General features: G+C 42.0%; 1 protein-coding gene across 2 annotated transcripts in view; it reads right to left on the bottom strand.

Annotated features, from left to right (window-relative positions):
- RBM20 (RNA binding motif protein 20) overlaps positions 1-23,923 on the bottom strand; it is a 197,386-nt gene extending 173,463 nt beyond the window's left edge. The window contains exon 1 of one of the 2 annotated variants that reach the window (XM_010820037.4): positions 23,279-23,923. In XM_010820037.4, the coding sequence (XP_010818339.2) occupies positions 23,279-23,472 (194 nt within the window). In that variant the 5' untranslated portion in view covers positions 23,473-23,923. The remainder of the gene's footprint in view (positions 1-23,278) is intronic. The other variant, NM_001192613.3, reaches the window with a different exon arrangement.
- Between the last annotated feature and the right edge of the window lie 1,179 nt (positions 23,924-25,102).

The raw sequence follows: 25,102 nt of genomic DNA, 5'->3' as shown, positions 1-25,102 counted from the left end.
AGTAAGGTCACACAACTAGCAAGGGGTAGTTCTTGCTTTAATCAGGCCTCTCTCAATCCACAACTCAGGATGGTGTAACAGGAAAAGCCTGACAAAGTCAAGGTCAAAGGTAAGCTGTCTTTTTCCACTTTCTTGCCTTTCACTTGGGTTAATTTCCTCCCCTCAAAGGGAACAATTATAATGTTTTGGTTTCAATTTTTGCTTTTTGTTTTGCTTCTGCCCCTATTTTTTTGTGTGTTTTTTTTAAGGCCACTTGTAAAATCCTATAAACCCTCAGTCTAAACAATGCCATGATAGTCTGAGCCCTGAGTGAGTGAGTGAAGTTGCTCAGTTGTGTCCGACTCTTTGCAACCTCATGAACTGTAGTCTGCCAGGCTCCTCTGTCCATGGAATTTTCCAGGCAAGAATACTGGAGTGAGTTGCTATTTCCTTCTCCAAGCCATAGAATGGCATAAAATATAGGGGAAAATAGAGAGACCTTAAGCATTGGGGCCAGAGAGATGCAAGTTCCCATCCCAGCCCATCTACTTACTAGCCAAGTGACTTCAACAAGGGTATACTCCACAGCCCAAAATTAAATTCAGAAACAGTTGGACTAAGAATTGGCCAACTGACTGAGCTTGTGGCTTTTTTTAAACTTTTATTATGGAAATTTTCTAACTACACAAAGGTGAGTGACTGCTAAATTGCCTCAGTCTTGTCCAACTCTGTTGATTGTAGCCTGCCAGACTCCTCTGTCCATGAGATTCTCCAGGCAATACTGGAATGGGTTGCCATTTCTTTCTCCAGGGGATCTTCCCAACCCAGGGATCAAACCTGCATCTTTTATGTTCCCTGCATTGGCAGGCATGTTCTTTACCACTAGCGCTACCTTAGAAAACAATACAATGAAGTCTCAAACATATCACCCAGCTTCGACAATTATTAATACTAACTTTTGGTCAGCCTTGTTTATTACTACCTGTTCTCACCCTCCACACTATTATTTTGAAGCCAATTCCAGATACATCATTTCATCTATAAGTATTTCGCTATCTAGCACTAAAATATATCATTTCAATTTTAACATAATTTCAGTATCTTGATCACAACAATACATAAATAATTCTTTAGCCTCAATATCCAGTCTGTTCAAACATCCTAAATAATCTCTTAGTTTTTGTTTTGTTTTGGATAGTACTTTATTCATATGTGCACACTACACTTAAAAGACTTAATTTCCACCCAGTAGCCAGCACAAGCCAAAATGAAAACTGTAGAAATCAAAGTCAATTCTATAGCCTGTAAAAAAATAAGGGACCTTATTTAATCAAGACTAATGAGCAGGTGGTGCTAGTGGTAAACAACCCACCTGCCAATGCAGGAGATGTAAGCGACGTGGGTTCAATCCCTGGGTCAGGAAGAGCCCCTGGAGGAGGACATGGCAACCCACTCCAGTATTATTCCCTGAATCCCCGTGGACAGAGGAGCCTGGTGGCCTACAGTCCATAGCATCACAGAGTCAGACACGACTGGAGTGACTTGGCACAATGAGCATCTTCCATGGGAGCTTATCCTAACTACTTTAGGATTTTAACCTGTAGATCTTGTGTTTCCCTAGTATAGCAATTTTTAAAATATTTATTAAATGTCTGTATGTGTTAGGCATTCAAGACCTGGAGCATAGTTTGTTTTTTAATTGCTGGTTTGTTTGAGCTAAGACCCAAAAAGCACAGACTGCATTTTGCTGTTAAGCATTCCTATGTATGTGTATGTGCTCAGTCATGTCCTGCTCTTTGCAACCCCATGGACTGTCGCCCACCAGGCTCTTCTGTCTACAGGATTTCCTAGGCAAGAATACTGGAGTGGGTTGCCATTTCCTTCTCCAGGGGATCTTCCTGACCCAGAGATTGAACCCAAGGCTCCTGCATTGCAGGCAGATACTTAACTGCTAAGCCATGAGAATGGGGGTAAGTATTCTTAGTCTCTCTTAATCCATACTCCTGCAGTTCTTATTCTTATAATTGATTTGTTGAAGAAAACAAGTCTTCTGAGGACTTCCCTGGTGTTCCCGTGGCTGGGATTCCACACTGGGGGCCTGCGTTCCGTCCCTGGTTGGGGAACTGGATCCTACATGCTGCAATTGAAAGATCTTGCATGCCACAGCAAGGATTAAGCAGCCTGTGTGCCACAGCTAAGACCAGGAACAACCAAGTGGGAAACCATGTCCTTCTCCAGGGGATCTTCCCAACACAGTGATCGAACTTGGGTCTCCTACATTCAGATAGATTCTTTACTGTCTGAGCCACCAGGGAAGCCCCCAAATAAATACATAGATTAAATATTTTTTTAAATAAAGAAAGAAAGAAAATAGGTTTTCTGGCCCACAGAATGCCCACATTCCAATTGGTGGATTTCTACCTCTGTGGTGTTGTTTTGACATGTTCCTCTGTTCCCTGTATTTTCTATGAACTGGTGGTTCGATCTTGAGTCTGGCATAGATTGAGCTTCTATTTTTTTTTATGGTGTTGTGTACTTCCTACTGCAACAGTAGGCACGTGATGCTTGGAAGTCTTTCTTTTTTGTGACGTTAAGATTGATCAGTGGGTTTGATGTCACCAGGCTGATCCATCCATTAGAAAGTTCTTCTACAAAAGGATTTTTCCTCATCCAGTTTGGATGAGGTAACCAATAAGAAAGGACAGAATGAATGTCTGATTCATTCCCTTTCTTGAACAGTGTTCAGAATGAGTTGGTTCCCCAACATCCTCCAGTGAAAAACCACTGAATTTTTAACTCATGCATTTTACACATTGGAACATATTTAATATGTGTTAATCCACTATAGTTACTCTTTTTAATGCTCAAATTATTCCATATTTGGGCACTGGGAAGCCCTTTAACTTGGTTCCCAAGTCCTTTTGACAGGACACAAGTGGTCTTTGACAGCTCCTTTGTTTTCTGATACAAGATAAGTCAACTCATTTTGTACATTTCCTGTCCCAGAACTGGAATCAGCCATTTTTCTCAGGCTCCTTAGTCCCTTTTAGTGTTGCTGCTCAGGTGCTCAGTCATGTCTGACTCTTGGCGACCCCGTGGACTGCCGCATGCCAGGCTTCCCTGTCCTTCACCGTCTCCCAGAGTCTGTGCAAACTCATGTCCTTTGAGTCAAGGATGCCATCCAACCATCTCATCTTCTGCTGCCCCATTCTCCTCCTGCCCTCAGCCTAGTGGGGACTTGCATTTAGAAGCCACAATCTAGGTGTTACAGGTGCTCATTGCTACTGAGCTGGTCCTTATTTCTGGCTTCTCAGTGGACAAAGTTGGGAAATACTTTTTCACTTGTTAAAGAGAAGGCATATCAGGCTTTCACACCAATATCTTCAAAAATTTAGGGTTACAGGATTTTTACTTAACATCTTTGATTATAAAATCATACTAAAAATATTGCTTTCTGATTATTTTAACATAATTACTACATATATATATAATAGATTCAAAATAGTAAAACCAATATTATTACTAACAATATTACTGAAAACAGCTTAAGATTTATTTAGAATTTGTTTTGACCTTAAGATATATTCCACTTAGCTGTATAATCAAATTATTATGTTTTAAAGTATGTGAAATAATTCTCTGTGTGATTAAGCTGCCAACTTGATACATAAACCTTTTATTTTCATCTTGATTGGGTGAATTTTTCTATTTTAATTAAATTTTGTTTAGAGTTAAGGAAAATATTTGTAGTGTTCCAAAGTCAAATCTATAAAACAAAATACATTCAAAACAGTCTAGGGACTTCCCTGGTGGTCCAGTGGCTAAGACTCTGTTTTGTCCAGTACAGGGGGCCCAAGTTCAATCCCTGGCCAGGGAACTAGATCCCACATGCTGCACCTAAGAATCCGAATGCCACAACTAAAGATCCCGCGTGTCACAGCTAAGACCCAGCACAGTCAAATAAACAAATATTTTTTTAACAGTCTAGCTGACCTGACCCTGACCTACCCATCCATTTCTTCCCACTCCATATAGGTTATTCAGTATTCGTAAATTTTATTAGTTTATTAGTGTAAAATTTTAGTTTACTCTTCCATTTCTTTTAATAACAGGCAAATATATATGTATTTCTCAGATAAAAGGTAATATGCTATCCATTATTTCTGCACCCTGCTTTTTTTCACTTAACAGTACACCCTGGAGACCATTCCATAGCCGTAGTTGTGCAGAGAGATAATTCTGCTTCCTTATATAGCCCTACAGCATCCTACTGTATAGATGTCCCGTGGCTTACTGCTATTACAAGTGATGCCACCACAGAATACCCTCTGCACGTCTCTTCTTATTTTCACCTGTGTATTTTTGGAATAGATCTTATAAATAGGATTGTGTGGTCAAAAGACAATGTACGTGTAATTTTGCTCAATATTGTCAAATTCCTCTCCTTAGAGGTGGTGCCATTTTTGTATTCCCATCATGAGGTGATAAGTCTTACATGCTAAATTTTATATATATATATATATATATATATATATATATATAAATCTCTTGACATCTCAGGGGACTTCCTTTAAAATCCCTGAAAGGGATTTTAACCAAAGCCATCTAATTCAATTCTCCATATTCTGGACAAAGGAAATTTCTTTTGAGAAAGGGCAATGATGTGCTCAAGGAACTGCCTTTATCCCTCACCTTTCCTGACTTTTAAATATACAGTTTACACATAATTCTTTTCATGTCAGAGAAATCAAGCACAATATTAAACATTCAGATTGAAAATATCACAGGTTAGCTTAGGTCTTTGCAAACTACAAGTGGTTCCCTGAACTGAAACTGAAGTTCACGGAGGAGACCGGGAGACTCCTCAGTGCCCTCTCCTTCCCCCTGTTTAACAAGTAAGATCTGATGTGCATTATGATGGCACCACACGTGGATACTGGCTCCCGTCCACATCCACCGCAGAACATCTCCCCCAGCCTCCTTTTCCGCACAGGATCCTCCCAGAGTCTAAGGTTAGGCACTGTTACATGTGTTATCTCATTTACTCATTTACCTCACAATAACACTATGAGGTGGATGCCCTATTAGCCCCCTTTTAAACCTGAAGAAATGAAAGAGCAGAGAAGTGAAGCTACTTGTCCAAGGTCACACAGTTAGCAAGCAAATAGGGAGCCAGGATGTGCACGCAGGCATTCCAGCTCTAAAGCCTACCTTTAACTGTTGTGCTGTGGTGCTTCCACGTTTCAGACCTTCATCATCTTTTGCCCAACCAGTGCAGCGGCCTCCCAACTACACCCAACCCACCTCTAGGAGCGCACCTACACACACAAACACTTGTGCACACATGCACAAAACTCTGCCATTTATCCCTCTCCAATACCAATATAATCTTTCCAGAAAACAGATCTCATTACATCAGACCCCTGCTCACAAATGACTACTCAAAAGAGAACATCCAAACTCCTTACCTTGAGAAACATGTTCTGTATCACCAGCATCCTGCCTGTCTGCATCCTCAGTGCTAGCCATTCCCAGACACTCCATCCCATTAGTTAAAAACATATTCTGATCTCCAGTCATGTGGAATTACTCTGAGGCTCCCAGGTCATCATGGTTTTTCTCCTCTCAGAAAATGAGTCTTTTCTCCCACCTCCATCTAGATCCCACCCTCTCCCATCTACTTCATAAGACCTTCTTATGCTGAGATTCAGAACCAGCTCAGAATGGCTTCCTCAAACATCTGGGCTGGTCCTTCCTGGACGCCCTCTCCTCTACCCTCTATGCCTATACAAAACCTGCTATAACATGACTCTCATTCTCACTACCTCAACCCTCTTCTCCACCTGCACTCAGAGGTACTCATTTTATCAGGTCTTCTTTTGTTTATCCTTCTAGTATTTTTTTTTTTAACAAAGTATACATTAAAGCTCAACATTCAGAAAACTAAGATCATGGCATCTGGTCCCATCACTTCATGGGAAATAGATGGGGAAACAGTGGAAACAGTGTCAGACTTCATTTTTTTGGGCTCCAAAATCACTGCAGATGGTGACTGCAGCCATGAAATTAAAAGATGCTTACTCCTTGGAAGGAAAGTTATGACTAACCTAGACAGCATATTCAAAAGCAGAGACATTACTTTGCCAATAAAGGTCCATCTAGTCAAGTCTATGGTTTTTCCAGTGGTCATGTATAGATGTGAGCGTTGGACTGTGAAGGAAGCTGAGCGCCGAAGAATTGATGCTTTTGAACTGTGGTGTTGGAGAAGACTCTTGCGAGTCCCTTGGACTGCAAGGAGATCCAACCAGTCCATCCTAAAGGAGATCAGTCCTGGATGTTCATTGGAAGGACTGATGCTGAAGCTGAAACCCCAATATTTTGGCCACCTCATGTAAAGAGTTGACTCATTGGAAAAGACCCTGATGCTGGGAGGGATTGAGGGCAGGAGGAGAAGGAGATGACAGAGGATGAGATGGCTGGATGGTATCACTGACTCGATGGACATGGGTTTGAGTGAACTCTGGGAGTTGGTGATGGACAGGGAGGCCTGGCGTGCTGCAATTCATGGGGTCACAAAGAGTTGGACATGACTGAGTGACTGAACTGAACAGAACTGATACATAAAATCTGTATATAATATATATACATATAATTTACATGATAATATTATACATATGTTCCTATTCTCCCCTTTTCTTACACAAAAGGTAGCCAACTATACACACTTTTTGCACCCTACTTTTTCTGCTTGATATATCCTTGGCATTTCTCTGTTACAGCACACAGAGATGGTCCTTGTAGTATGAGAGGATAGAGCCACATCTATTTACTCATCGCCTGTTGCTCGACTTGGAGTAGAGTATATCCCCTTATTTCAAGGGACTGAATGAGACCCAGTCCTGTTGCTCTTCAACCAACATCAAGATCCCACTGGATGCACAGCTTAGATCTCTGCCAAAGAGAGTCCAATGAGACTGGCCACTGCCAGAGCCACAATAAGAGACCAAGTTACTGATGCCAGCAGGAGCAGCTCAGGTTCTGTACCTTCTTTTACGTCCAAGAATCACACCAGAGCAGAGGCTATGATCCTTTCAGTTCAGTTCAGTTCAGTTCAGTCACTCAGTCGTGTTTGACTCTTTGCAACCCCATAGACTGCAGCACGCCAGGCTTCCCCATTTATCACGAACTCCCGGAGCTTACTCAAACTCATGTCCATTGAGTCGGTGATGCCATCCAACCATCTCATCCTCTGTCATCCCCTTCTCCTCCTGCCTTCAATCTTTCCCAGCATCAGGGGCTTTTCAAATGAATCAGTTCTTCACATCAAGTGGCCAAAGGATTGGAGTTTCAGCTTCAGCATCAGTTCTTCCAACGAATATTCAAGACTGACTTCCTTTAGGATGGACTGGTTGGATCTCCTTGCAGTCCAAAGGACTCTCAAGAGTCTTTTCCAACACCACAGTTCAAAAGTATCAATTCTTCGGCGTTCAGCTTTCTTTATAGTCCAACTCTCACATCCATACATGACTACTGGAAAAACCATAACCTTGACTAGATGGACCTTTGTTTGCAAAGTAATGTCTCTGCTTTATAATATGCTGTCTAGGTTGGTCATAACTTTTTTTCCAAGGAGCAGGTGTCTTTTAATTTCGTGGCTGAAGTCACCATCTACAGTGATTATGGAGCCCCCAAAAATAAAGTCACTGTTTCCATTGTTTCCCCATCTGTTTGCCATGAAGTGATGAGACCAGATGCCATGATCTTAGTTTTCTGAATGTTGAGTTTTAAGCCAACTTTTTCACTCTCCTTTTTCACTTTCATCAAGAGGCTCTTTAGCTCTTCTTTGCTTTCTGCACTAAGGGTGGTATCATCTGCATAGCTGAGGTTATTGATATTTCTCCCGGCAATCTTGATTCCAGCTTGTGCTTCATCCAGCTTGGCATTTCATATGCTGTACTCTGCATATAAATTAAATAAGCAGGGTGACAATATACAGCCTTGACATACTCCTTTCCTGATCTGGAACCAGTCTGTTGTTCCATGTCCAATTCTAACTGTTGTTACTTGACCTGCATACAGATTTCTCAGGAGGCAGGTCAGGTGGTCCGGTATTCTACCTCTTTAAGAATTTTCCACAGTTTGTTGTGATCCACACAATCAAAGGCTTTGGCATAGTCAGTAAAGCATAAGTAGATGTTTTTCTGGAACTCTTGCTTTTTCAATTATCCAACAGATGGCCATTTGACCTCTGGTTCCTCTGCCTTTTCTAAATCCAGCTTGAACATCTGGAAGTTTACGATCCTCTAACATCTTGGAATTTCGCTTCAGTTTACAGAACCACAAAATTCAGATCCAGTAGCCCACAGAGTTCACATCTTAGGTGGACTCAAAGAGGAAACAAATGGTACCATGTGTCATTAACTAAACTTGGCATTTCATCTAGTCATTCAACAAATATTTAGTGAACTGCTTCTAGGTACCAGGTATTGTTCTTAGGTGTGCACACATGCATGCTCAGTCGCTCCAGTTGTGTCTGACTCTGCGTCCCTATGGACTGTAGCCTGCCAGGCTCCTCTGTCCATGGGGTGCTCCAGGCAAAAATACTGGAGTGGGTTTCTATGCCTTCCTCAAGGGGATCTTCCTGACTCAAGGATTGAACCCATTTCTCCTGTGTCTCCTGCATTGCAGGCAGATAAGATTCTTTACCCACTGATGGGGGTATAAATCACTGGGTAAAGCTCACTGGCACAGGCAGGATGCTAGGAAATAAAACAGACAAGGAAACCATAATAAATAGGGACTTCCTTGGTGGTCCAGTGGTTAAGACTCTACACTTCCACTGCAGAAACATGGGTTTGATCCCTGGTCAGGTAACGAAGATCCTGCATGCTGTATGGTATGGCCAAAATAATAATAATAATACATAAGTACAATAAGTAAATGATATAATCTGTTTGAAGATGACGAGTACTATGGAAAAGATAGAACAAAGTAAGGGAGTTTGGACTGGAAGATACAGGATGCAACTGAAGTACAGTGGTCAAAGTAGATCTCAGTGGGAAATCATGACAAATAAATTATTTCGGGGGCAACTCCTTTTTGCAGCTGTCACAGGTCAACTGTCATTAGCACTGCCACAATTAAACTGTCACCATCATCACAGTGTCAAGGTAACAACAAAGTATCTGAGGGTTGCAGTCGTCTTGAATTGTGTTGTTCTAGAAATTGCTTGAAATAAGCAGAGTATTCACGGAGGGCTTGAAAACCCTTTTTGTGACCTAGAAATTTCTTTCTTGGAAAGCTTTGAGGCAATGGGGCTTAAAGGATGTCCCAAGTGGTCCCGTTTCATTTCAAACTTCCCCTGTTTGAAATGAATCTCAGAGAAGAAATTCAGCCTGGAAATTTCCTGTGCCTTTAAAGGCACAATCAGGTCCCCGGCTGGAGATGGTGGAGTGAGACAGAAAGCCAGGTTACATTGAGACAAACGTGTGTTCAGCATGTCCTTCCTATATTCCTGTGTCACATCGTTGATTCTTACAACCAACCTCACATCCTGTGAGAAGCCCGCACTCTCTCAGAAGCCCTGCACCTCGGCCCACATTGTGACTTGAAGGTGGCATCCGGCCCTAAGCTAGAGCTTCTTACTTCCTGAGTCTGTGCCCCCACACACCCAACTGCTTAGACCACCTCTCCAATCATAAAGACCAAACACCAAGCTTTGGTCTCCCATCAGTTCTCAGCCATGAGGCCCTTCCAAGTGGATTTTCTCGTCACAAAGTTGCTGAGATCGAAAGTTAGGTTGCAGCTAACTTGCTCCATCTCTCATGGACTCAACATACTATGTGCCAGGGACCCTGCCAGACGCTGAGGACACCCAGACAAATGACAGTGGTCCTGCCTGCAAAGACTCTGCAGGGTGTTCAGGGAAGACCAACAGGAGGTGCGTTAGTCGCTCAGTTGTGTCTGACTCTTTGTGACCCCATGGACTGAGCATGAGGTGAATGCTACAGGTGAGGCCACAGAGTGTTACAGGAAACAGGCTCTCACCCCATCCTTGAAGACAAAAGGAATGTTCCATCTGAGGAGAGAGAAGGTAGTTCAGGTGAAGGAAATGGGACGGGATGGCAGCCAAGAGAGAACAGAGAGAGTTAATGGGGGGCAAGGCCAGAAGGGGCTTGAATCTCGACCTACAGGCGACGAGAAACTTCCCCAGGGCTTTAAGCAAGCAGATGATATGGTTAGCACTGTGCTCCCGTAGAGAAAAGAAAGATCTGAGGACAGGCCCCACTGGGAGGCCTGGGGAAGAGGTGGTGGGCACGGAAAGTGGGGAGGGGTTCCCCAGGAAGGAGGCAGTGTAAACTGGAGCGGGTCAGAGCTGGGCTCTGAGCCTGGGCTCTCCAATCACTGGCGGGAGGACCCTGAACTCCTCGTACTTACTTAATCCCTACCTACTTCACAGGGCTGTTGGAGGATTAAATGGGATAACCTAGGAGGAAAAACAGTGCCTTGTGAGCCATACAGCACGGCAGGACACCAGTGCTGTCCAATCCCTCCTGCACTGTCGCATCTGTAGACCCTTCATCGCTAGGAGACTTAAATTTACCCTCACAGACAAGAAGGTTTCCTCTGCTCACTGAACTTCTCTGACAGCTTAAGTGGCCTTTGGTAAATCTGATCTTCCTTCTGGACCTGGCTTCCTTTTCTACAAGAGAACTGAATCAGATGATCTCCAGGGCCCCTTTCAGCTTGAAGTTTTGCTTTCTTATTCACCTTGTAGCCCAATTTCCAGAGTAATAATTATTTGTCAAATGAAAACTTATTGACAGAAGAATCATCAATAGAAGGAAAAGAACCAAGCTAATGAGTGATTGACACTGAAAACTAAGGTGATAAAGTGTGTGTTCTTTAAAAGCCCTGAAGGATCGTATCAATAAGTTCCATTCAAAGACAGTCATAAAAATTCAAAGGAATTTTCATCTCCCCCAAACTGATTCTTATTTATAACATCTGTGCTCCCAAAAGGTTGAATTATCATTGGCTTAGATATTTACCTAAGAAAACTAAAGACATGTCCACATTAAAACTTGCAAAGAAATATTCATACAACTTTATTGTAATAGCCAAAAAATTGGAAACAGTGTAAATGTCCATCAGCAGGTAAGTGGTAAACAATGTATGACATATCCATAAAACAGAAAGCCACTCAGCAATGAAAAGGACCAAACTTTCGATATGCGCAAAAGAACAGATAAAATTGTAAGCTGAAAGAAAACTCACAGAATGAGAGAAAATACTTGCAAATCATGTATCTGATAAATTCTGAATCTGATTCATAACTTTACACAAAAAAATAAACAACTCCGTTTAAAAAGAGACAAAGGACTTTTCTCTGAAAAAGATAAACACAACAAACACATGAAAAGATGCTCAGCGTTATTAGTCATTAGGGAATGCAAATCAAAACCACCATGGGATCGCACTTCACACTCACCAGGATGGCCATAAATTTTTTTTTTTAATGGAAAATAACAAGTGTTGGCAAAGCTGAAAAGAAACTGGAACCCTCATTCATTACTGGTGGAAATGTAAAATGGTGCAGTTACTTGGAAAACACTTTGGAAGTGCCTCAATAAATTAAACACAGAATTACCATATGACTCAGCAATTCCACGTCAAGATACATACCCAAATGGATTGGAAACAGATGTTCAAGCCAAAACTTGCACACAAAATTCATAGCAGAATGATTCACAATAGTCAAAAGGTAGAAACAGCCCAAATCCATCAACTGATGAATGGAAAAACAAAACATTATCTATCCATACAATTTACTCAGCAATAAAAAGGAATCAGGTACTGATACAGGTTACAATATGGATGAACCCTGAAAATACTACACTAAGGGAAAGAAAGCTAATATAAAAGGCCACATATTATATGATTCCATTTATATGAACTGTCCAGAACAGGCAAGTCCATAGACACGGAAAAAACAGATTAGTGATTGCCAAAGGCCTGGGAGAGGAGGGAACAACTGCTTAATGAGGACAGGGTTTCCTTTCGGGCGGATGCAGATGTTCTGGAAACAGACAGCAGTAGCCGTTAAGCAACATTGTGAATATACTTAAAACGACCAAATTACACTTGAAAACCATTAAAATGGTTAATGTACATGTATTTTATCACAGTTTTGAAAAATATTATTTCCCCCCAAATCATTATGCGAGTGAAAGAGCCAAGTAACAAAAAGAGTGCATACTATGATTTCATTTGTATAAAATTCTAGAAAATGCAAACTCATCTATAATGCTAGATCACTAGTAGCCTGAGAGGAAAGGGGTTAAGGAAAAGAGAGAAGGATAAATTATAAAAGGCATGAAGAAACTCTTGGGGGTGATACAAATGTTTACTATCTTTATTGTTTGATGGATGTTTTAAACATGTACAGCTTAGTGAACTTCAATTACACTTCTGCAAAACTGAGAAAAGATCAACAAATGTTTTAAAAATTATCCCTGGCCCTCTAAATTCTTACACTTACTAAATTTCTATTTGAAATACACGGGGGAACTGTTTAGAGGATCTTTGCTATAAACCCTTTTGAAAGTCAAAAGCAAACAATCTTTCCCTGATTTATTGATTCTATTAAGTGTGCTTTTTACATTCAATGGTTTCTTAAAGCAAAAGAACACCTGTAACAATATCTGCTAAAACCGTTCAAGAGTATGTCTGGTGGAGACTAAGCGAGCTTGATGTGGCCATGTTTCAAGTCAGAAATTCTTTTTGCTATTAATAGGCACCTAGGACACTTTAATCATTGCTGAATCCTGGTTTTTTGAATTGGTTCAAAAAAGGTCTGGTAGAACTTGGCAGAGGCTCACTCTGCAAATCAAACGATCATATCTGTTATTAGTTGAGCACATGCTGAGAGGATTATAAGTGTTTATGTACTCTCCGTGAGCATCCAGTTCAGATCTTGCCTAACATGCATAACGACAGAATAAGACAGTGAATCAAATGCCAGAGTCAGATTTGCTCGTGGAATTTAAATTGGGATATGGATTTCACTTTAAACCAAAAGTAATACTTAAAGCCACCAGAAATGGAAAAAGAGGTTTCTGATCAGACTGCTTAGTTTGTCTCAAATTAAATTTGGCAGAGTTTCAAATTTATTTCCGTAATCTTTCCATAATAATATTTTCTTTGTAAATAATGGGTTTTTAAATAATTATTCTGAGGATGCAGATATTTACATACAGATGACATGATCACTTGAATTTATATAACATTCTCCCATCCCAGCCCCACACCACCAGTTCTTTCATAAATACTATTTTCCTTTAGCTTTGTTGAGCCCTTTGAAGTTTGTGACTTGATTTCTTCATCTGTAAAATGGGGTGAATAGGGGCATTAACTTCACAGGATTATTGTTGGATATTAAACATATATAAAGTGCTGAGACTATTGGCTGACTCACAGGAATCACTCAATGAATGTTCAGTGTTATTCACGTAATTATTACTATTCCCTTTTACAGATGAGAACACTGAGGCTCAGCGCTAGTGGTGGCAAAGCTGAATCCAGAACACAGAGCATGCTTATTCCTGATTCTTTTCACTACTCCACACCACTTTCCCCACCCATACATATTTTGTGCATGAAAATAAGAGTACCAATCGAGAAGAGACAAAAATAGTTGTGTAACTTAAATCTAAAAAGCATGAACAAATTGGTAGGCACAGACCAACTCCAAGACTCATCCAGTTTAGGCCCCAGGGCAAGTCATCAGTCATTTTTAAAGTCGGCTTCATATAGTGATTTTGAAAAAGGAGATTAAAGGTTTCTGCAAAGAGTCAACTGAGCTTTGAGGATGCCCCCCAAATTGTGCCAGCTAGCAAAAATGACATTATCGCCCACTCACTGCTTCAACATTAAAAGGGGTTTACATTCACTTTGTATGGACATTAAAAAGTACTGCAGCTCAGGACAGAATGTCTCTGGAGGGGTTACATGGAAAGCGGCAGGCCCATCAATTAAGTCCTTTCTTATCAGGTCAAGACTAGAAAAATCCAGAGGCTCCAGATAACAATGCAAACATATTTGCAAGGCTGTCTGATTTAATCTATTTATCCAAATTACCTATTCTAAAGTGATATTTAGTTAAGTTTCCAGTTCCAGGAATTTCATTGAGAAGGGTTTTTTTTTTTGCTTGTTTGTTTGTTTAAGGTGGTCAAGTTAAAAGATAAAATCACTAGACGAAAGTTTGTTGGGAAACAGGGTATTCAGAGGGTCTCAAAGGATCACTTCCAAAGACAACCTAATCATAGACAGATTAGATAGAGAGATCTGGCAGTGACCATGTTAACCAAGGGATCAAACTTAGTGGAACATATATCACCTGTTGAATGCATACCCTTGCCAAAATGCTTAACCTGAATCTGGCCATGAGGAAACAACAAATACATCCTGATCATGGTTCCTTCTTATTTTTTTACATATTTATTTTTTAAAAAGAATTTGACTATACCCCACTGCATATGGAACCTTAATTCCCCAACCAGGGATTGAACCCCTGCCTCCTGCACTGGAAGACAGAGTCTTAACCACTGGACTACCAGGGAAGTCCTCAGTTCATGGTTCATTCTGTAGTGGGGACTCTGGTCACGAAGAGCAGAAAAGAGCAGGTACTAAATTCAAAGTTTAGCAGGTGCTAAATTCAAAGAGATACCATAAACAATGTACTTGAATCTGAACCAGAGGGGTTTAAGAATTGCTATATGAGACATTTTTCTGACAACTGGAAAAAGTTAAAAATTAAGTGTTTATTGGAGAAATCATTTAAGTAAGACTAACCATCTTAGATGCGACAACAGCATCATGGCTATGCAATTTACTTCCAGGTGCTAAAGAAAAATACGTGACACTGCTTCTGTTTGGAAATATGGAACAGAGTGTGAGATGCCCTAGAGAGACCCAGTCTACCCCTACACGTAGAAAGATCTTTGTGGGAAGTACTGAGCCCACACTCTACAGCCCTCAAGCCACAACTACTGAGCCCTCATGCTGTAACTACTGAAGCCGGTGTGCCTAGAGCCTGGCACAAGAAATGCCAGCGCAATGAGAAGCCCTAGCACAGCAACAGAGTAACCTCTGCTTGCCACAACTAGAGACAGCCCCGGCAAAGCAATGAAGAGCCAGTGCAGCCAAAAATAGATAAATAATTTTTTAAAAAAGAAAACAGATCTTTGTGGGGAGAGATGGGAGGAGATAACACACCCAGAGATAATTTTCAAAATTCTCTTTCAGAGGTCAACTAGAGCTGGCAGATAAAAAGGAATGCTCTCCATTTCCTTCTCGCTCATTTCCAGGCAGGAGAAAAGGGCAAATAACAGAAAACACGACAGACAGAAATATGAGGATTCTTATGCTAGCCTGACCCCCACTTGCTGTATGACTTCAAACAATTCTCTTGACTTCTCTGATGCTCACTTGCCTTACCCTGAAAAACAGGGCGGCTGGGCTAAAGCAGCTCTCAGATGCCTTCCAGATCTAAAATTTAAGATGCGAATGGCTCATTCAGTCTTACAGACAACATGCAATGCCAATGTGAAAAGTCTATTCCTTCTTTTTTTTAATGGAAATAAGTGTTTCCTCTCTGATTAGAAAATTAATACATGCTCACTGGAAAAAAAAAAAAAAAACTATAAAAAGGGAAAAAAGAAAGACAAACCACTCTAATTGCACCACCTAGAGTTAAAACCACTATTAATATCTTTTATTTGTTCTTTAGATGGTTTTTCAGGCTTGAGGAACCAGCACATGCTCATAAAGGTTTTTTAAAAAACATAAGATCCCAATATATGTGCTGTTTGTAATTCTTTTAGTTAACAATATTATATGGTTTACATTCCATATTAACAAATATAGAATAAAGGCATCATTCTAATGGATGAATGGTACATGCTATTATACAAGCATGTGATTTATTTTCTCAATGAGAAACATCTGGGTGGTTTGTAATTTTTTGTCCTTCTAGACAATGCTGCAATAAATATCCTCAAGTTCATCCTCATTATGTAAATAACAAAGTATCTAAATCAAGATTTAATCACTCCCTTTTCATAAAAGTTTAAAAAAAAAATCTCTTTTCAAGTATTAAATAAAGGCTCTCCCGTAACTCCAGACTACAGTGAGTCTGCCAGCCCAGGAGCATGCAGGGCCCTGAGGAGACCTGGGCTTTAGAATGCTCTGGAAGCAACGTTTGATCTCTTTGATTTCAAGGAGGCACTCAGAAACCTGAGGCCCAGCTTCTGGATAACTGTGATCTCTTTGCAAAGTGTTTGTCGGCGCAGAGTTCTGGGCGAGTCTGCGGCCCAGGCTGCGGCGAATGAGTACAGCAGGCAGCATCTAGTCCTAGCCTGGGCAGCCAGCAGGCTCCTCCAAATGTCTGTCGGCCTATGCTTATGTTTTCTGCCTTTAAAAATAATAACGCCACCAAACACACTTCCACCTGCCTATATTCAATACAATCTAATTTAGACACATGAAAATTACTAGATCTGTTTCCCAAATTAAGAACCATACTCTTTCTACAAACTCAAGCATTCACTTTAACATTCCAAAATAATGAACATTCCAAAGTATTTGTTTTTATTTTTTTTAAGTTGGTAATAATTAGGAAACAGTATGAAATGCCCTCCTTTTCACTGACATTAGAATCCACCTGTTTTAAAATTATGTCATTGATCCAAATGTCATTGATCCAGCACTTTGCAAGTGCTGAAGAACACTTTTAATTCTCTTTTTGTGGCTACTGCTGTTTCCGTGAGTAATCAGTCTCACAAACATGTACCTGAGCCCTTGATTAAAATGTAACTGATTCTCCATCACATGTGAAGGCAAGGAGAGGCCTCCTACAGTGATAAGCACTCAGCAATATTCCTGGGGATTCACATAATTTTATTCTTGGAAGGAACTGACATTGATCATTTCCAAACCCTGGAGAAGCAGGATTAGGAAGATTAATTGATGTGTCCAGGTTACCCGCTCCCAATCCAGGGTTTCCTTTTCCTCTCTGACCCTCTTTGTCAGAAACCCAACTATTAATTTAAAACAAAGATACTCATTTTACATTTGACAACACCAGAAAGATCCTACCTGTCATTCAATTCAGTAATGAATTCAAAATAGAGCCAAAGAAGTAACTCTGTGAAATGAATACGTCCTTAAAATATATATTACCTTGTCTTCTCCTTCAGCATCATAGCACTGGAGGTCAGGCTTAAGGGTGGGTCTAATAAGAACCAAAAACACATCTGGAAGACAGTCTGCAGACAAGCTGCACCAATGAAAAGTACTCAGGATGTTTAGACAGCCGTGAATGGAGGTTTCCAGGTTTAGACCGGAGTGGAAGTGGCAACTGAGAACTGGTGGGTCATCACTGTGATCCAGAGAAAGCAGGTGCAAAGAAAGAGCAGCAAATAGCTCTGGTGCATCCTTGAAGCAAATACCCACATTAAAGAAGGGAAAAGTGGCGTGAAAACTATCTTCATGGGGTGACAACCACGCCCAAATGCAGGCATGACCTTCAGCCTTTTGCTTTTGAACACATGGAAAGAATTATTTGGCAAATTGAGCTGCAAGTTATTAACACATCCTCATTCAACTTGCTTCACAGCTCCTGTTTTGCTCATAAAGTACATTCCCATCAATATGGACCATCCCCCTGACAGAGCTGCTGTCAGCGAGCTGGAAAAGTTTCCTTGTAAACTATCAGGGGACTTATTTATCTTATAAAACCCAGCAGGAATTGTAGGAAAAGAGAGGCTCAATTAACTTGTCTGTAACTTCTGCCACTGTAAAGACTTTATCCTATTAGATGGATATACGCCTTAAATCCAAAATACCCCCAACTTGCTGTCTTGAAAATGTCGAAGACTGAAACCTTAGTTGGGTGGAATTAACAGTGACCACCCATTGCGCCAGGCAAAATATCAGCCCACTGCCAATATCCCCTTGGTGGTTGTTGGAAACCAAATTCACATTCCTGATTAAAAATGTGCCTACTTAATTAAAGTCAGGATTTCCCAGTCTTCTCACTGGTGGGAAGAGGCAACATGAAGCTTCCAGAACACACACATCAGCAAGATCCAGTCAGGTTCATTAACCAGAAAGGGAATTGCCATGTGCTCCTTTCTACAAGCTGCTAATTACCGTCTTTTGCCTGATTTTGGAATACGGATCACTTTACTTTCTGCAAAACTTTTCAATGCACTATTCTAAACACAGCCATCAGTCACTCACACCAGCTGTGGATTCACAGCGACTTTCCTTGTTAAAATACACAAAATCGTATCGGCTACACCATCCCAAACAAGGTAATTACTGTGTCAGGAAATAAAAAATCAGATTAAGCGGAATTTTGTGGCACAGGAGACCCCTTTAAGCTTTTGCCTGACAGAGGGACCAAGGAGGACGAATTTGCCTTTGGAGTTTTAATTCCACTGTCTCAAACTTATTCCATTCTAGTTTTTCAAGTTTAGTTTGATCTGTTTTAATTCTATCCCTTGGTTAGATCTCAGTTCCTAACATTTTGTAGATTCTTGTTTATCAGAGATGTGAACTGAGCTATACTGGTGTGTTTATTTGAGGATTAGCTGTTGTGGTCAAGGAAGAAATATTTGTTCAACTGGAGTCAAGAACCTACAGCCACAAGAAAAATAAAGCAGAGAGAGAAACTGGATAATGGGGGATCATTTCACTGTGAGTCGATCCTGGTGGGGTTTTTTTCCCCCCTGGTGACTTTATGCATAGGCAAAAAGAACTTAACAGATCCAAGTCCACATTCCAACTGACAGATACGGGTTTTTTAAATTATTAATTTGATGAACTGCTAAAGCAGTAGCAAGAGAATAAGTGGACAGAAGAATAAAATAGGTGATAAAATTTGTCTTCTTTTTCTTCCCGTGCAGCATTGGCATTAGAAAAGCTCTGTGTACACCATATGTACAGTCATTTAGTGTGACTAATGGGAATAATGTACCACATTTCATAAAACTGATCTCTGGCAATTTGAGAAAACACTGGATGGCTACACTTACTATCTAAAAGTACTTATCAAAACAAACCCTCAAGCAAAATTTCTTTTTTAAAAAACAACCCTTAATAGGCTTTCTAGTGAAGCAAAGAAACTTTTCAGAATGTCAAGAACCCTCCCTGTTTTGGGTAAATGCTTAATCCTCTCAGATGTTTTCTCCTGCTGAATGCTTGTCTTATGTGCAGTTTAAGATGGTGTTTAAAATTTTCAAAATTCCTTCTACAAGTGTATCCCTGTTTCCTCTAAAAATGGACCCAAACTGATGTTAGAAAGTGGCACAGATGTTAGAAATTCCAACCTCTTTCCAGAACAGGACCAAGTATGAGTTGAGATAATGTCCCTTTTTGGCAAACTCTTATTTTCTCTCAGATTCTGGAAGTAATTGTCAACATGCCCATTAAAGTGGGTGGACATCACACACAACTTGTCTGAGTGTCACCGTACGAGTTACATGGAGATCCTTCCAAATACAAGACATCTGTAAAATTATCTGCAATCAGAGTGACTACTTGTAATATTCCCTAGACTGATCCGGGGAGCACTGTGCACTGAAGACACAGCCGGCCAGCATCTTAACTCTAGGCAGAAGACTGAAAAAGCAATCAAAACTGGATTTATATCTTCATAAATCACAATACACGCAGGTGACACTATCAAATGCTAAATCAAAACTTTTTCCTTTTCATAATTGATTTTTATTTACTTCATACCAAAATAATCTGGAAAGGAAAAAAATAAGTCATCAATATACAAATTAAAGATGCAACCTGACATCAAGCATTAGTCAGGAGTATTTCACTGCAAATCAAATAATTTAGGAAAATCACCTGAGTGCTCATCTCGTAGATGTATATGCTTGCTTGGTTAATTTTCACCATGATTAGTATCATACTTTCTAACTGCATCTGACAACTGACTTCCACACTGCACACAGAACCAATGACTGCTTTCATTCTGAAGAGTTTTAAAACTTACAACCTAAAATTGTAATTTCTGATGTTCATCAGGATTAATAAATAACTTCTTATAAATCAAGAATTAGGTTTGGTTATAAAGCACAAAATTAAAAAATAAAATACTTTTGAAAATAAAATATTGTGAATATTTGAGGAGATAAATCCTTGTAAAACATTCACTGACACATATCAATGTTGTTCTTTTTCTGTTCATAGGAAGATAATATATATTTTTTAAGCTCTCAAATTATTCTGATTTCCTAAACTTATTCCAAATCTCTTAAGGTGTTATTTATAATTCCTTTGCCCAAATGGCTTACATAATGCTTCAGATTTTATTCAGTAATATCTCCACACTGGCCAGCTTAAAGAATGCATGTTTAAAACACATATCTTATAAGACGTTAGTTATATGCGTCTAAACATGGCTGATAATCTTCATAGGTAAGGCAAATACTAGCCTGAGGTCAGGGGTTAACCAGGGTGGAGAGGTCATGCACCATGCTTGACTGAAGCTAACAATACAACAATGAAAAAACTAAATACACCTGAACAGGACGAAAGACCTCCAGGGTAGTTAACTTCTGATGCAGTCTTCATAAATACAGAGACTGGATTCTATAAAATAAACCCCAAAGTCAATCACATTATTCATTGTCACACCTCATTCTCTTGAGACCAAATGTAACGTAGGTGAATAGGATTCAGTATGTATCATGTTCATGACTGTTACTTTACCAAAATCCTTGATGTCACCCCAAATGAAAACGTTATTAAAGAAGATCAGTAAACACAGAATTTAAGTGAAAAAATTATTGTAATCCTTAAACGCTATGCAACATGAAGATTGATATCTTCATCATTTTGAAAGCAATCAAAGCTCCTCTTACAAATTACATAATAACCTCATTTAAATAACTAGAAAAAACACAAGTTTCCTCAATACAATGCATTTAACATGCCATCCTCTAGAGAATTACAACCAAAGCTCTAGCTTCACAAAATTCTCAAATCAAGAGGTGGACAACTCTTTTTGCCGCTGAGGGCAATCTCTCCCCGCCACATTTTCTCAAAGATGGCTGATGCAAACAGCACCTCATAACTACATAAAAATGGTTGCTCAGATTAAATTATGCAAACGCAGTTTCAAAATAACCTGCTCAAGTTTCAGCGCATTAAAGATGGACCTGCAAATCATTTGTCATGTTATGCCTGCTTCCAGCAGAATCACAGTGGGTGATCAGGCGAGCACAAAACCCAAGTCATCCTTATAAAAAGAAAGACTCTGAAACATAAGCGCACAAACATCAAATCCCATGCGCACATTCACCAGCCTTGGACTTGGCGCCTGAAGACTGATCCGTCACCAGTGCAAAACAAGGAAAAGCCATCAGGTAGTTCCTGAGGTCTCCATCCTGGAACTACTAGCAGAAGGGGCCATCTTTGAACAGCTCAGGCTCATCAATTAAAGTAAAATATTCCAGGGGTGGAATTTTCAAAACTGGGGTGAATTTACAAGGTTAATTTTTTATTACATGAGGTAATTGATATATACTTGAAATGATTCATCTCCCACAAAAATAGCCTTTATTTTCAACCGGGCAATATTTCATAGTCAGACACCCATTTACAAAGATTTTTCTGTGAACATAAAATTCTTGGCTTTTTCCTAATTAAAAGTAAGTGACTGGAAAATGTAGGGTGATTACAATACCAAAACAAGTTCAGTAAACTTAACCTGCAGCCTAATTTCAAGCCAGGAGACACTGATAAGAAGCACATTAGATGTTTCCCAATTAATAATCAGTCAATTAGGGCTTTTTCCTCTTTTACTAAATAAACTTTAGGTTTTAAACATCTTTTCTGTGTTACTTTATATTAAGGACTAAAGAGAAATTTTAAATAATGATGTACTTAAACTGTCCATCATACTTAGTAAATCTTAGCTGAAATGACTTGCAAAACAAAGGGAACAGAATAACAATATAAAATATTTTCAGTTTCAAATAATTAGCTACTTATAGGTAGTTGAAAAGTTTTATAAAATCAAACTAAAGCCAAAAGTTGTCATAAATGGAGCTTTTAATATTCTACCAGTCAAAAGAAAAAGAGGGGGGGAACCATTTTGTTCTGCAACAGGATACCAATGTTCTTTGATGTCAAACATAAATTTTCACTATTCTTCAATGACATGTTAGTCTTAAAAACAATATTTACTTCCATTTACGCCCCATTACTGGTTATTTCTCTTACTACATTTTAATAAGTTTAATAACTCAAAGCATCAACACAACAGCGCTGGAAAACCTCCGCTTCGTTCCATAGGACTGATTTTGCTGAACTTGTGTTTATTTCTCTTACTTTCTCCAGCTTCACCAAAGCACTCATCGTCCAGGCTTTCCAACACTTCTTACCCTAGTTTTGAGGACTTCACTACAGACTGAGGAAAATTTTTAGGGAAATAAAGATCCTTTCAACAAACCAACATTCTAGGCCTTAAACTGTCCAACAAAATCTGGAAAGAATGAACGGAACCTCACCATTTTACTTTTATCTCCCCCAGATGGGTTGAATAGAGCTTCTGAGAGCACACTGGCCATCCCCAACCTACTCACGCATTGGGACGTCCGGCCCGGAATATTCGCGACCCAAGCCGCACGGTTCCGCCGAACCACGAGATGGTAACATTAATGGAAAACGGTTCCGCTGCTAAGAACTCTTCGCAAGGGCCTTCTTGGAAAGTGTTAACACTTCTTGCGGGGCAAAGCAAACTATGTTGTCCACAAACCGTCGGTACCCTTTGTACCCAGTATCAGGGTCACCATTTAAGGTGGTTTCTTCGGGCGGGCGTCTTACTGACGCGCCCTCCCGCACGCGCGCGCACATACTCGCGCGCGACTCTCCATACATTTCACCGGCCTCCTGGGGCTGGAAAGATGAAATATCGTCTCTAGGCCATTCCCCCGGAATTGAGCTAATTGAGTTTAAAATATCCAGTAGAGAAAAGAAAGGGGATGAGAAAGAACAAAATTATTTTCCCCAAATAGCTTGGTTTTCCTCTCCCCAAGCTGACGAACAGCCGGAATGACACCAACCCTGCCGAGAGGGAGGGCAAGAAAACTTCAAACGCGAGGAGGCGGCCGAGCGAAGTTTAGCCGGGTCCGTAGAGAGGAAGCCACAGAAGGGGGCGCCCAGGGCGCGTCCCCCAAGCGCATCCAGGTCCCCGCTCCCCCTTCCCTCCTCTTACTTTTGGATGATCTGGGGCAGGCTGGCTTGGGGCGGAGGCGGCGGCGGCGGCGGCGGCGGCTGCATCCCTCGCGGGCCTGGGGGCGCCGGGGGCGCCGGGGGCGCCGGGGCACCGGGCACGCTGCGGGCATCTCTGTCCGGTTGCTCGGGGCCGCTGGGCTCGGCGTCCTGGCTCATGGCTGCGGCCAGCACCATGTGAGGCGAGACCGGCCCGGGCTCGCGGCGGGAGAGCGCGCGCGAGGGGCGGCCCCGGGGCACGGGCGCTCACTGGCCGGGGTCCCCGTGCCCAGTCCCCTTGTCCTTCCCGGTAGCGCGGGGAGGAGACGCGATGGGCGGAGAGGAGGCAGTCCCGGCGGCGCCGCCTCCGCCTCCTCCCGCGGGTCCCGCTCGCCCAGCCGGGCCACTCAGAGGTGGGGGCCAGGGGGCGTCTCCCAGCCAGCGGGAGACGTTCGGCGCCCGGGTGGTCAGGGGATCTCTGCCCGTAGCTCCTGGGCGCTGCGTTCTCCACCCGCCACCCGCGCGCCTTCAGGGTCCCCGGGTCGGCTCTCGGCAGCTCAGCTCCACCGCGTAAGGCGGCGAGACACACGGCAACCCGCCGCCGGACGCCGAGCTCTCGCCTCTCCCGCTAGCCGGCGGCCTCCGGACTGTCCCCGGGGACGACGCGCGCGGCCTCGCGCGCTCCTGCCAAGCGGGGCGGACCGAGTGCGCCCCGGGCGTCTGCGCGCATCGCCAGCGCGAGGTGCGCGGGCCTTGGCACCTTCCCGCGATTGGTGCCCAGCCAGCGCCACTCGTGGCTGAGGGGCCCGAACCCGCGGAGGGGAAAGCCCACAACTCCCTCAGGTCGATGCGACTGGTAACCCTAGGTCTAAGATGACCGGACCCGAGGGCTCTCCAAATTGGCAATCCCCAGAGGCAGCCTGTGGGGCCGCCGTGATTTCTCTTCATTTATTTCCCCACTTTTCTAAAAGACCTGCCGCTGTTCCGCGAGCTCAAAGACAAAACAACGTTTATGTTTTATTCTTGTTATTTATTGGCCAAATCTCAGTAGGAAAGTAAAGGATGAAGAGGAGTTCGCTACCATGGCTCTCCCCAGCATCACCGCCTCTGAAGCTCTGCTGGTTGCCCGGGAGCCACCGTGCGCCAGCTCACCTGCACACGGCGGTTCACGGCGGTGGACGCGGGCGTCCTGCGCTGAGGAATCACCCCACGAGGTGCAGCGTAATGTCCTAGAGCACCGGCAGAGATCTGGGGACGCACCTGGTGCCGCGGAAACGTCCAGAAGCTGGGCAAAGATCTCGGACAGTGGTTACCCTGGAGATCCTTACCGTCTGGCGGACACATAACTTTCTAAATCCTGACACAGGCGCCCCGAGAAACGAGGAAAGGCGTCCCTTGGGTGCCTTGGAAGCCAGAGCGCGCGCCAGGGTGCCCCAGGGCCTGGAACGAAGCTTCCTGGGGGTCTCAAGCCAACCCATCTTCCTCCCGCAGAATTCTGAAGATGAATTCTCCGGGGACCAGCAACTATTGAATCCCCTGAAAGATTATTTCTTCTCTCTCTAGACTGTGAGTTTCTGTCAACTTTCCTGCCAGTTTCAAGAAGTTTAGCCTCCCTTTTGCTGTCATCCTACCTAGATCCTCCCCCACGTCCCTCTCTCCTGTACACACAGGGTCCTGTCTACTCTCTGGCTTCCTTCTTTTCTCTCACTCTCTCCCTTCTTCCCCTTACAGATAAAATGATACACCCAATGCCTTGTATTCGTAAGAGTAATCATAATTCTCAAATTTGAATCTCACCAGAAAGCCCAGGTAAAGACGAACCAATTGT

This window comes from Bos taurus, chromosome 26 (genome assembly GCF_002263795.3).
Source record: "Bos taurus isolate L1 Dominette 01449 registration number 42190680 breed Hereford chromosome 26, ARS-UCD2.0, whole genome shotgun sequence".
NCBI classification, from domain to species: domain Eukaryota; kingdom Metazoa; phylum Chordata; class Mammalia; order Artiodactyla; family Bovidae; genus Bos; species Bos taurus.
Note: the sequence above shows the minus strand (reverse complement) of the source record. Positions and strands in the feature narration are given on the sequence as shown.